Raw genomic sequence first — 13,158 nt, 5'->3', positions numbered from 1 at the left:
TTTTCACAATGTTGAGTCTTCCTATCTATGAGCACGTTATGTTTTTCCACTTAGGTAGGTCTTTTTTGGTTTCTTGCAGTAATGTCTTTTAGTTTTCTTTGTATAGGTCTTTTATGTCTCTGGTTGGATTTACTCCTAAGTATTTTATCTTCTTGGGGGCTATTGTAAATGGTATTGATTTGTTGATTTTCTTTTTGAAGTTCTGTTTGTTGATGCAGAGGAATCCAGTTGATTGTTATATGTTTGTCTTGTATCCTGATACTTTGCTGAAATCTCCTATTAGTTCCAGTAGTTTTCTTGTGGATTCTTTGGGGTTTTCTGTGTATGAGATCATATCATCTGCAAATAGGGATGCTTTTACTTCTTCCTTACCAATTTGAATGCCCTTTGTTTCTTTTTCTTGCCTTATTGCTCTGGCTAGGACCTTCTGCACAATGTTGTGTAAGAGTTGTGATAAGGGGCATCCTTGTCTGGTTCCCATTCTCAGGGGGAGCACTTTCAGACTCTCTCCATTTAGGATGATGTTGGCTGTTGGCTTTGTATAAGTCATATTATGTTGAGGAATTTCCCTTCTATCCCTATTTTGCTCAGAGTTTTTGTCATGAATGATGTTGGACTTTGTCAAGTGCCTTTTCTGCATCAATTGATAAGATCATATAGTTCTTTTTTTTATGCGATGGATTACATTGATTGTTTTTCTAATGTCTAACCATCCCTGCATACCTGGTATGAATCCCGCTTGGCCATGGTGAATTATTTTTTTGGTATGCTGTTGAATTCTATTGGCTAGAATTTTGTGTATGTTCATGAGGGATATTGCTGTGTACTTTTCTTTTTTGTGGTGGTGTTACCTGGTTTTGGTATCAGGGTTATGCTGAGTTCATAGAGTGAGTTTGGGAGTATTCCATCCTTTTCTATGCTCTGAAATACCTTTAGTATTAGTGGTGTTAACTTTTCCCTGAAAGTTTGTTAGAATTCTCCAGTGAAGCCATCAGGTCCAGGCCTTTTTTTTGGCGGGGGTGGGGGGAAGTTTTTTCTTTTATTACCTGTTCAGTCTCTTCTTTTATTAATAGGTTTATTTAGTTTTTCCATCTTGGTTTGTGTCAGTTTAGGTAGGTAATTTTTTCTAGAGATTTGTCCATTTCCTCTAGGTTTTCAAATTTGTTGGAGTGCAGTTTTTCATAGTGTCCTTTTATGATTCCTTTAATTTCTGTTGGGTCTGTTGTGATATTGCCCATCTACCCTGTGCAGGGTTTGATGAGCTCCTTGGATAGATGCCTCCTTGTCTTTCACGATATCAGAGAAGTTTTCTACCAACAAATCTTTAACAATTCTCTCTGTATTTTCTGTTATCCCCCCTTGTTGTGATACTCCAGTCACTCATAGGTTATTTCTCTTGATAGAGTCCCATGTAATTCTTAGGGTTTCTTCATTTTTTTAAGCTTTTTTTCTGATTTTTCCTCAAATAAATTGGTGTCAAGTGCTTTATCTTCAATTTCACTGATTCTGGTTTCCATTGCCTTTTTTCACTCCTATGACTTTCTACTGAGTTGTCTAATTCTGAAATCTTATTGTTAATCTTTTGAATTTCTATTTGCTGTCTCTTCGTGTGTTCTAGCAGCCTGTTAAATTTATCATTCTCCTCTTGTGTAGTTTTCCTAAATTCCTCTATTGTCTTATCTGTACCTTCCTTGGCTTGGTCTGCATTTTGACTGATGTTCTTTCTGATCTCTTGAAGGGCTCTGTATAGTAACCTTTTAAATTCTAACTCTGGTAATTCCAAGACCTTCACTTCCTCCAAGAAGTTCCCTGGTTCTTTGTTTCAGTCACTTGCTGGGTCTATTGTGGTCTGCCTGTTCATGTGATTTGATGTTGACTCTTACCTCTGAGCCATCAATGTTACGGTATTTATTTATTGTATGGTTGCTTATGTGTCCTAGCTTCTTCTTTTGTTTTGTTTTGATATACCCAAATAGGCTGGGCATGTGAACTACTTTGATCATTGGTATCTTTGAAGCTCTCATATTCCTGTCACCATGTGGTTGGAGCTACTAGTAGGTATGTGATCCCAGGAGTCTGCTATTTTTCTTGTGTGGATTCAGTTCAGGTGTCTAGGTTGTCAGTCACTGAGTGTGTGGTGCAGGCTCTCACCTACAGTCCTAGATGGGCAGGGCTATGTAGGGGTGATTGGAGCAGGCACAGGTATCTGACTGAAGTACAGGGTTATGTGCTGAGAAAGGTAGGGGCTGATGTCTGCCCTTGAGTGCCTGGATGGAAGGTCTGTCCCTGTCCCCTGGAGTATGTAGGTGGGTGGGTTTTGCAGCCAGACTTTGGGTACCCCAGTGCTGTTGGCTCTAAGGACTAGGAGGCACCACTTGTTCCTGGACTCCTGCTGTGGGTGGCTAGGTGGAGTGGGTGAAGACCCTGCTTAATGGGCAAGGTCGTGTCAAATGTCACCTCTGCCACTCCCGCTTAGCTGTTGCAGTTGAAAATAGGCTTCAGGTATGTGCCCTGTTGTACTATGTTAATGAGGGCCTAAGCTGTTGAATGGGCCGACACAGATCTAGGCAGGTTTGAAAGGCATTTGAAGTCCATGGACCCCTTATGCCTGTGCCTAGGCAATGGGGCTGTGCCTGCCCTGAGTTCTTGGCTTAGGAGAGCTGGCAGTTTCTTTTTTCCTGTTTGTACATTTATTTGTTCCCTCTCCAAAGCTGGAATACTTGCTTGGGCGTGAAGGGTCCTAATTCCAGCCTGGGGGTACCGCAGCTGCTGGACACTGCTGGACCAGGACCATAGCAGAGCGGGAGTAGGTGGGTGAGGGAAAGAGAGACACTTCCCAGAGGGGAAATGATTATTTTGATCCCTTGTGGAAGGTTAGATGCTTGTACTTAACTTTTGCAGATCCAGTGTTATTTCTCCCTGGCTCCGGAGGCTTATGTAGACTTTCTGCTGCTCAGTTTCTCTCAATGTGGAAAACGCATCCTGAATGCTACTGCTTTTCTCAGCTTGTGTGCACCAGCCGATCCAGCCTGCAGGGTGCCAGCCAGGTCAGCCCTGGCACTTCACTGCTTCTGAACTGTCTCTCCCTCCCCTGGCCATTCAGCCCGACTCCTCAACATTGTCTTTGATGTTCAGGGCTCCTAGATTTTCATATATTATCGATTCATTTGTTTTTTCCAGCCTTTGTTGTAAGAGGGCCCATAGAAGGTATCTGGTTATCTGCCATCTTGGCCCTGGATTATTTGCCTTTTTGTTGTTGAGGTGTTGAAATTTTTTTAGATTTTATAGATTAGGCCCTTGTCAGATACGTTGTAGCTAAAATTTTTTTCCCAGTGCATAGGTTCTCTTTTCACTCTTTTGGTGAAGTCTTTTGATGAGCCTAAGTGTTTAATTTTTAGGAACTCTAAGTTATCAAGTTTATCTTCTGGTGTTTGTACATTGTTAGTTGTGGCTTGTATTGTGTTTATGCCATGTATTAGGGCCCCTAGTTTTGTCCCTATTTTTTCTTCCATTATCTTTATCATTTTACGTTTTCTATTTAGGTCTTTGATCTATTTTGAGTTAGTTTTTGTCCATGGTATGGGTCTTATTTCATTTCTTTACAGATATTCAGTCATGCCCACACCATTTGTTAAAAGACTGTCTTTTCCTCGTTTAATAAAACTTTGGTCCTTTGTCAAAGTCAACAAATATATTTTAAATAACTAAGTACGTATGTTAGCCATTGGGGTTCTCTAGAGAAACAGAACCACAAAGAGATCGAATGCTTTTAAGCAATTGACTGACACAATTGTGGAGGCTGGCAAGTTCAAAATCCATAGGTCAAGTGGCTGATTGGAAACTCCATCAGGATATCTATGTTACAGTCTCAAGGCAGAATTCCTTCTCTTCTTGGAAACCTCAGTTTTTGTTCTTAAGGTCTTCAACCGATTGGATGAGGCCCACTCACATTATGGAGAGTAATCTCCTTTACTTAGCATTAACTGACTGTAAATGTTAATCACATTAATGAAATATCCTTATATCAGCATCTGAACTAATACTGTTTTACCAAACAAGTGGACACTATAGCCTAGCCAAGTTGATACATAAAATTAACCGTCACAATATGTATCAGATTTTTCTACTAATTACATCTTTATTTATTTCAGTGCCCTTCTTTTTAATGAAGTAAAATATGTTACTACTCTGGAAGACCTTCAGAACATAGAAAATGTTCTGAAAGGAAAAGCAAATATTGCATTTGCTTATGTAAGAGCCATTGGAACACCAGGTATTTATCAACTTTAACTTTACTCTTTGCCCCTGTACTTACGTATGTTAAAGTACTTGAAATAGGGCATTTTGACCAAAAAATTAATACAGTAAAACGTGCAAAAGCTAGAACCTGTGAAAGGCAGAAATCTATCAGGGAAGGAAGAGTAAAATATTTTCCACTAATAGAGAGCAACAGAAAAATGGTTAAGACTGTACCCTGTCAAAGGCGACAACCTTTTGAGACCCGGAAAACAAGGGAGTCCTGTTGAATTCTAGCTCTCACAGGTTTCACTGTACTTACTGTTACGTTATCTTTCTTTAAGCAGGCAGCACAGTATAGTGATTGAACTAGAACTTTGGAGCCAGAATGCTTAGGTTTGACTCCTTGCTCTACCAGTTTCTGGTACTGTGATATTGGGCAAGTTATTAAATCTTTCTGTACCTCAGTTTCCTAATTAATAAGATGAGAAAAATAATTGTGCTTATCTCTTAGTGTTTATAATTAAATGCATTTGAAGAGTTAAAATGGTTCCTGGCACATAGTTGATGCTTTGTAAGTGTTACCTAATACTGTTTTTTCCTTTATTTATTTATTTTTTTTACACTTTCTCATAGTACCTGATGTAGTGTTCTCTAGTATTCAGTTAATATTGTTGACTGTCTGGATTTCTTTTTTATTTTGATATTTGCTCCTTACCACATTTTTTCCTGATTTTTGAAAATCTGCTTTTGGCAGTATCACTAATACCTAATTTTGTTGTAAAGAAGTTACAAACATTTTATGAACCAAGTATAATTATGCTTTCAGAACATTTATTGGTTAATGATTATAACTTGAATATGTTAATTTAAAATGTTGTTAATGGTATTTTAAGAATTGTGTATACTCTATGAAATAAAATCATTTATTGGAGATCTCCATCTTTATAAACATAAATCTTACTAAGTACATAGAGTATTAAATACACTTATAAAATAATACTCTACAAACCACTTGCTTATGGGTACTTTGCAGGGTCCTAGGGTTGTATTTTGTCCAGAGTTTTTAGTTGTAATCATTGAGAAGGGTGGACTATACGGGGTTTACATTGCTGTGACCAAACTGGAACTCTCTGATTTTTATTTTAACAGGATCATTCTAACTGCTCTGTTTGGAATAGGTTGGAGGGACCAAGGGTAGAATAGGGGAGAAAATCAGGAAGTTATTGCAATAATGCATTCAAGAGAAGATGGTGGGGTGCTTAGACCAGGGTGTTAGCAACAGAGGTGGCAATGAATGTTGGAGTTTTAGCAGCATTTTGAAGGTAAGGCTAACTGCATTTGCTGACATACTGGATGTGGAGTGAGAGAGAAATAGTGGAGAAAACTCTAGGTTTTTGACTTAAGCTACTTGAAGGGTAAGATTGCTAATAGCTGAGGTGGGGAAGACTGGGAATGTATAGTTCAGAGGAGAAGCTCTGGAGTTCACTTTTAAACATCATAATTGTGAAATAGTCATTAGACATCCAAGAGGAGATATCCACAAGGTAGCTGGATATTAAACCTATTGCCTTTGAGTTGATTCCGACTCATACGGACCCTTTAGGACAGAGTACAACTGCCCCATGGGGCTTTCAAGGAGTGGCTGCTGGATTTGAACTGCAGGCGTTTTGGTTGGCAGCCTGAGCTCTTAATCACTTTGCCACAAGGGTTCCATGTGTCTGTCAGTTTGTCGTACTGTGGGGGCTTGAATGTTGCTGTGATGCTGGAAGCTATGTCACTGGTATTCAGATACCAGCACAGGGTCACCCATGGAGGTCAGGTTTCAGCTGAGCTTCCAGACTCAGACTAGGAAGAAGGACCTGGCAGTCTACTTCTGAAAACAATCAGCCAGTGAAAACCTTATGAAGAACAGCGGAACATTGTTTGATATCGTGCCGGAAGGTGAGCCCCCCCAGGTTGGAAGGCACTCAAAAGACGACTGGGGAAGAGCTGCCTCCTCAAAGTGGAGTCGACCTTAATGACATGGATGGAGTATAGCTTTCGAGACCTTCATTTGCTGATGTGGCACGACTCAAAATGAGAAGATACAGCTGAAAACATCCATTAATAACCAGAACCTAGAATGTGTGAAGTATGAATCTAAGAAAATTGGAAGTTGTCAAAAATGAAATGGAATGCATAAACATTGATATCCTAGGCATTAGTGAGCTGAAATGGGCTGGTATTGGCCATTTTGAAATGGACAATCATGTAGTCTAATATGCTGGGAATGACGGTTTAAAGAGGAATGGTGTTGCATTCATCGTCAAAAAGAACATTTCAAGATCTATCCTAAAGTACCATGCTGTCAGTGATAGGATAATATCCATACGCCTACGAGGAAGACCAGTTGATATGACTACACATCAATTTTATGCATCAACGACTAAGGCCAAAGAGGAAGAAATTGAAGATTTTTATCAGCTTCTGCAGTCTCAAATTGATTGAACATGCAGTCAGGATGCATTGATAATTACTGGTGATTGGAAACAAAGAAGAAGGATCGGTAGTTGGAAAATATGGCCTTGGTGATAGAAACAATGCTGGTGATCGAATGATAGAGTTTTGCAAGACCAATGACGTCTTCATTGCAGATTCCTTTTTCACCAGCATAAACGGTGACTATATACATGGACCTTGCCAGGTGGAACACACAGAAATGAAATGAATATGTCTGTGGAAAGAGATGATGGAAAAGCTCAATACCAGTCAGAACAAGGCCAGGGACTGACTGTGGAACAGACCATCAATTGCTCCTATGCAAGTTCAAGCTGAAGCTGAAGAAAATCAGAGCAAGGCCACGAGAGCCAAAATACAAACTTGAGTATATCCCACCTGAATTTAGAGATAATCTCAAGAATAGATTTGACGTGTTGAACGTTAATGACCAAAGACCAGATGAGTTGTGGAGTGACATCAAGGACATCATACATGAAGAAAGCAAGAGGTCATTGAAAAGACAAGAAAGAAAACCAAGATGGATGTCAGAAGAGACTCTGAAACTTGCTCTTGAATGTCGAGCAGCTAAAGCAAAAGAAAGAAATGATGAAGTAAAAGAACTGATCAGAACATTTCAAAGGGCAGCTGGAGAAGGCAGAGTATTATAGAGACATGTTCAAAGAGCTGGAGATAGAAAACCAAAAGGGAAGAACACTCAGCATTTCTCAAGCTGAAAGAACTGAAGAAAAAATTCAAGCCTCAAGTTGCAATAGTGAAGGATTCTATGGGAAAGTATTATATGATGCAGGAAACATCAAAAGAAGATGGAAGGAATACACAGAGTCATTATACCAAAAAGAATTAGTCGACATTCAGCCATTTCAAGAGGTAGCATATGATCAGGAACTGATGGTCCTGAAGGAAGAAGTCCAAGCTGCACTGAAGGCACTGGCAAAAAACAGGGTCCCAGGAATTGATGGAATGTCAATTGAGATATTTCAACAAATGAATGCAGCACTAGAAATGCTCACTCATCCATGCCAGGAAACATGGAGGACAGCTTCCTGGCCAACTGACTGAAAGAGGTCCATATTTATGCCTATTCCCAAGAAAGGTGGTCCAACCACATGCGGAAATTATCAAACAATATCATTAATATCATACTCAAGCAAAATTTTGCTGAAGATCATTCAAAAGTGGCTGCAGTAGTATACTGACAGGGAACTGCCAGAAATTTAGGCCGGTTTCAGAAGAGGGCGTGGAACCAGGGATATCATTGCCGATGTCAGATGGATCCTGGCTGAAAGCAGAGAATACCAGAAGGATGTTTACCTGTGTTTTATTGACTATGCAAAGGCATTCGACTGTGTGGATCATAACAAATTATGGGCAATATTGCGAAGAATGGGTATTCTAGAACACTTAATTGTGCTCATGAGGAACTTGTACATCAAGAGGCAGTTATTCGGACAGAACAAGGGGATACTGATTAGTTTAAAGTCAGGAAAGGTGTGCGTCAGGGTTGTATTCTTTTCCCATACCTGTTCAATTTGTATGCTGAACAAATGATCCTAGAAGCTGGACTATATGAAGAACCGGGGTATCAGGATTGGAGGAAGACTCATTAACAACCTGTGTTATGCAGACTACACAACCTTACTGAAGCATGTACTATTGGAGATCAAAGGCCTTCAGTATGGATTGCACCTCAACATAAAGAAAACAAAAATCCTCACAATTGCACCAATAAGCAACATCATGGTAAATGGAGAAACGATTGAAGTTGTCAAGGATTTTATTTTACTTGGATCCACAATCAACACCCATAGAAGCAGTAGTCAAGAAATCAAAAGACCCATTGCATTGGGCAAATCTGCTGCAGAGGACTTCTTTAAAGTGTTGAAAAACAAAGATGTCACCTTGAAGACGAAGGTGCACCTGACCCAAGCCATGGTATTTTCAGTTGCCTCATATGCATGCGAAAGCTGGACAATGAATAAAGAAGGCTGAAGAAGAATTGATGCCTTTGAATTGTGGCGTTGGCGAAGAATGTTGGATATACCATGGACTGCCAAAAGAACGAACAAATCTGTCTTGGAAGAAGTACAATGAGAATGCTCCTCAGAACCAAGGATGGTGAGACTGTGTCTTACATACTTTGGACATGTTGTCAGGAGGGATCAGTCCCTGGAGAAGGATATCATGCTTGGCAATGTACAGGGTCAGTGGAAAAGAGGAAGACCCTCAATGAGGTGGCTTGACCCAGTGGCTACAACAATGGGCTGAAGCATAACAACGATTGTAAGGACGGCACAGGACCCGGTAGTGTTTCATTCTCTTGTGCATAGGGTTGCTATGAGTCAGAACTGACTGGACGGCGCCTAACAACAACAACAACAAGTTGGATATTACTAGTCTGGATTTTATTGTGGGGATACACGTTAGTCCATAAATTTTGGAGATAAAAGTTTCAAACCAGAAGAGTCGTGAAGGGAGTAAGCTTAGATGGGAAAGAAAAGAAGGCCAAATCTGTTAGATACTTCAGCATTTACAGGTCATTGAGGTAAAGGAGACTGAGAAGGAATGGCCTGTGTGGTGGGAGTGCCTTGAAAACGAAGCATGGAAACAGGGTTTTAAGGAATACAGAAGTAACAGTTGTGTGAAATGGTATTGAAAGGTTAATGAAGGTAAGTGCCAATTGGCCATTAAACCTACCATTGCCATCGAGTTGATTCTGACTTATAGCGACCATATAAGACAGAGTAGAACTGTCCCATGGGCTTTCCAAGGAGGGCCTGATGTATTCAAACCGCCAGCGTTTGGGTTAGCAGCTGTAGCTCTTAACCACTATGCCATCAGGATTTCTAATTGGCCATTATGCTTAGCAATATGGAAGTCATTGGTGACCTTGACCAGAGCATTTTCTGTAGAGTGATAAGATAAATGCCAGATTGAAGGGGAGGTATAAGAGAGAATAGGTGGAGGACAATTGGAAACTGTGAATATAGAGACTTGTTGGAGAAATGTTGCTATAAACGGAAGGGGACAAAGTGGCTCAAAGAGTATGTGGGGTCGAGAGAAAAATTTTAAGATGGGTATTTGTACGCTGATGACAAACATTCAGCAGAAAGGAGAAAATTCATCATGCAGGAAAAGGGGGAGATTTGCTCTCAGGATGATAGTTGTACAGTAGGTCAAGTGGCAACTGTCCATATTGAAGCAAATGAGAAGGCTCTGCACAAATGTCTCCAAGAAAATGGAATTGATTGAATAACTGATATTAAGAATTAGAGGTCTGGGCAAATTTGGAAGAGTTTAAGAGTAAATTAAGGAGAAATATAAACAAAATAAGCACAGTTAAAATAGCAGTGAAAACAAAGCTGTGCAAAAAAGGAAAAGTGGTCATTCAGTACCATGTGGCTTATATGTAGGTAGTATAACAATGTAAATGCTGAATATTGATCTAATAAAAATTATAAGAATACTGGGAGAGTTGAGGGGATGGAAAGTGTGTTTGTAGGGTAGGGTTTCAGGAAAGAGAGCTCAGGAAGTGTGAGTACAAGCATGTCATTTAGTAAGTTGGACGTAAATACTAAAAGAAACGGTAAAAAAAATTGAAAGTAGCTGTCTTTGGGAATTGGAAATAGGATGGGGTAGGGAAACAGCTGTTTTTCTTAATATGCCTTGTAGAATTTGTTGTCACTTTAGACTGTGTGTAAGTCTGATTAAAAAACAAAAACTTATATACACATTCACACACATATTGTTATTGGTGCCATCGAGTCAGTTCAGACTTGGTGACCTTATGTACCACAGAAGGAAACATTGCCCGGTCCTGCACCCTCCTCACAGTCATTGCTATGTTTTAACCTATTGTTGCAGTCGCTGTGTCAGTCCTCTCGCTGAGGGTCATCCTCTTTTTTGCTGACCCTCTACTTTACCAAATATGATGTCCTTCTCCTGGGACTGGTCCCTCCTGATAACATGTCCAAAATAAGTGAGATGGAGTCTCACCATCCTCACTTCTAAGGAGTATTCTGGCTGTACTTCTTCCAAGACAGGTTTGTTCATTTTTCTGGCAGTCCATGGTATATTCAGTATTCTCTACCAACAGTATAATTCAAAGGCATCAATTCTCCTTGGGTCTTTCTTATTCGTTGTCCAGCTTTCTCATGCATATGAGACGATTGGAAATACCATGGCTTGAGTCAGGTGCACCTTAGTCCTCAAGGTGACGTCTTTGCTTTTCAACACTTTAAAGAGGTCTTTTGCAGCATATTTGCCCAATGCGTACGTCATTTGATTTCTTGATTGCTGCTTTCATGGGTGTTGATTGTGGATGCAAGTAAAATGAAATCTTTGATAACTTTAGTATTTTCTCCATGTATCATGATGTTACTGGTCCAGTTGTGTTCTCTAGTATAGAGCTCTGTCAGTTTGTCGTACTGTAGTGGCTTGCATGTGGTTGTGTTGCTGGAAGCTGTGCCACCAGTATTTTAAATAGCACAGAGTCACCCATGGTGGACAGGTTTCAGCAGAGCTTCTACACTAAAACAGACTAGGAAGAAGGATCTAACGATCTACATCTGGGGAAAAATAAAATTGGCCAGCGGAACGTTGTCTGATATAGTGCCAGAAGATGAGCCCCTCAGGTTGGAAGGCACTCAGATTCATGCAAAATATAACAAAGCTGTGTGGTGAATTCATATGTTCTTCCCCACTACTAGAAAGAAGCTGTCACAAATTTTCTACTCTCTTTAAATTTTTCTCTTACCTTGGATAGAATAGACTTTTTATCACTTCTTTAACTGCCTGAATTTTCCCCAACTGGGATCACTACAACGAATTTTTATTAAAGGGTCTACCCCTTTCTCTTTGAGTTTACATATAATAGAACATAAAAGGGTGTAAGGAAATATTCAGAGTAGAAGTTGTCACTGAGATGCACAAACTAACTCCTCTCTCAAAACTCCTGTATCTATTCTGCAGAGCACAGAGCAGTCATGGAAGCTGCTTTTGTGTATGGGACCACGTATCAGTTTGTCTTAACCACAGAAATGGCCCTTTTGGAAAGTATTGGGTATGTATAAGAGACATATATCAACTGTTCAAAGTTTTTTTGTTGTTCACTTATTTTATATTACTTATTCCACATTTCCGTAATGCTGTCACATGAATTTATCTGAAAGGAATCATAAACAGATGTGAATATATAAATGAAACTTGAAATCCCTTTCATATCTATCATCTGTGTAGTACAGTCTGAAAATGAGTGAAATATATGGAAGTGATGTTAGATTAAGGTGAGTGAAGACAATGTGGATAAGTCAAAGACATGATTTCACAAATGGCCAAGTGAGGCATCTTAGGAAGAGATCTCTTGCAGTGAGACATGGGATAATAGGGGATAAAAAGACAGCTTTCATTACTAAGTTTCAGAAGTGCTTTGTGAGCATTCTGTAAGGTGCTTTGTTCTTAAAATGAATTTAAGTACAGTTTTTGAACAATGCTTTAAATGTTTCCTTTTCTTGTGTAGTTTCTAGCTTACAATTGTAGTTTTGTTGTTGTTGTTGTTAGGTTCTATCAGATTGTTTCTGACTCATAGGGACCACTTGTACAACAGAATTAAACACTGCCTGCTCCTGCGCCATTCTTAAAATCATTGCTATGTTTGAACCCATTGTTGCAGTCACTGTGTCAGTCCATCTCATTGAGCATCTTTTTTGCTGACCCTGTACTTTACCAAGCATGATGTCCTTCTCCAGGGACTGATCCCTCCTGATAACATGTCCAGAGTACAAGAGACAAAGTCTCACCATCCTTGCTTCTAAGGAGCAATCTGGCTGTACTTCTTCCAAACAATTATAGCTAGAGGCCTGCTTTTCGCTAGCTTTTTGGCTGGATAAGTTAGCGTTAAGTTTTCTCTTTCCTTTAGTACTTAAGGATATGAGGAATAACCTACACATTTTAAAGACCTTAAGTTTAGTTAGCTTCAGAGTTCTTTTCAGGAAAATTAATCCAAAGCAAGGCAAAAAGGTGATTGTGTGACTTTTTAATGCCATGCAGAGAAGATACTCCCTACAAAGAGAAGTTATATTTTTATTGTCCTGTAGGACTTTAACCAGCATTCTCTTTTCCATTGGTCTCTCCTTATTGAACTGACAATTTGAGAATTATGCTTAGAATACTATAAAATCTCACTGTAAGTAGTCACCAAGTCTCAAGGTAAAGTAAGCCAGCTCACTTTGCTACTATCCCCAGCATATACTGGCAGTTTCCCATCTGGATGGGGAAGCCTTGTTACTGTCTATCCCTTGGTGATCCATGTTAGCCCCATAATTTATCTGAGGGTTAGTTGCTTGTACTACCTTTTGTGTCAGCCGCTTGTATTTTTTTCCAGTAATGAATGGTTGCAAATAATGGAGACATGCTTAGAGTAAA

At 39.6% G+C, this 13,158-nt stretch overlaps 1 protein-coding gene across 3 annotated transcripts in view; it reads left to right on the top strand.

The window, feature by feature from the left end:
• TXNDC16 (thioredoxin domain containing 16) overlaps positions 1–13,158 on the top strand; it is a 130,828-nt gene that overhangs the window by 43,151 nt on the left and 74,519 nt on the right. For all 3 annotated transcript variants that reach the window (XM_049897806.1, XM_049897804.1, XM_049897805.1), the window contains 2 exons: positions 4,152–4,273; positions 11,707–11,797. In XM_049897806.1, coding sequence (XP_049753763.1) covers positions 4,152–4,273; positions 11,707–11,797 — 213 coding nt within the window. The remainder of the gene's footprint in view (positions 1–4,151; positions 4,274–11,706; positions 11,798–13,158) is intronic.

The sequence above is a fragment of the Elephas maximus genome, chromosome 10 (assembly GCF_024166365.1).
Source record: "Elephas maximus indicus isolate mEleMax1 chromosome 10, mEleMax1 primary haplotype, whole genome shotgun sequence".
Taxonomy (NCBI): domain Eukaryota; kingdom Metazoa; phylum Chordata; class Mammalia; order Proboscidea; family Elephantidae; genus Elephas; species Elephas maximus.
This window is presented reverse-complemented; position numbering and strand designations above follow the sequence as displayed.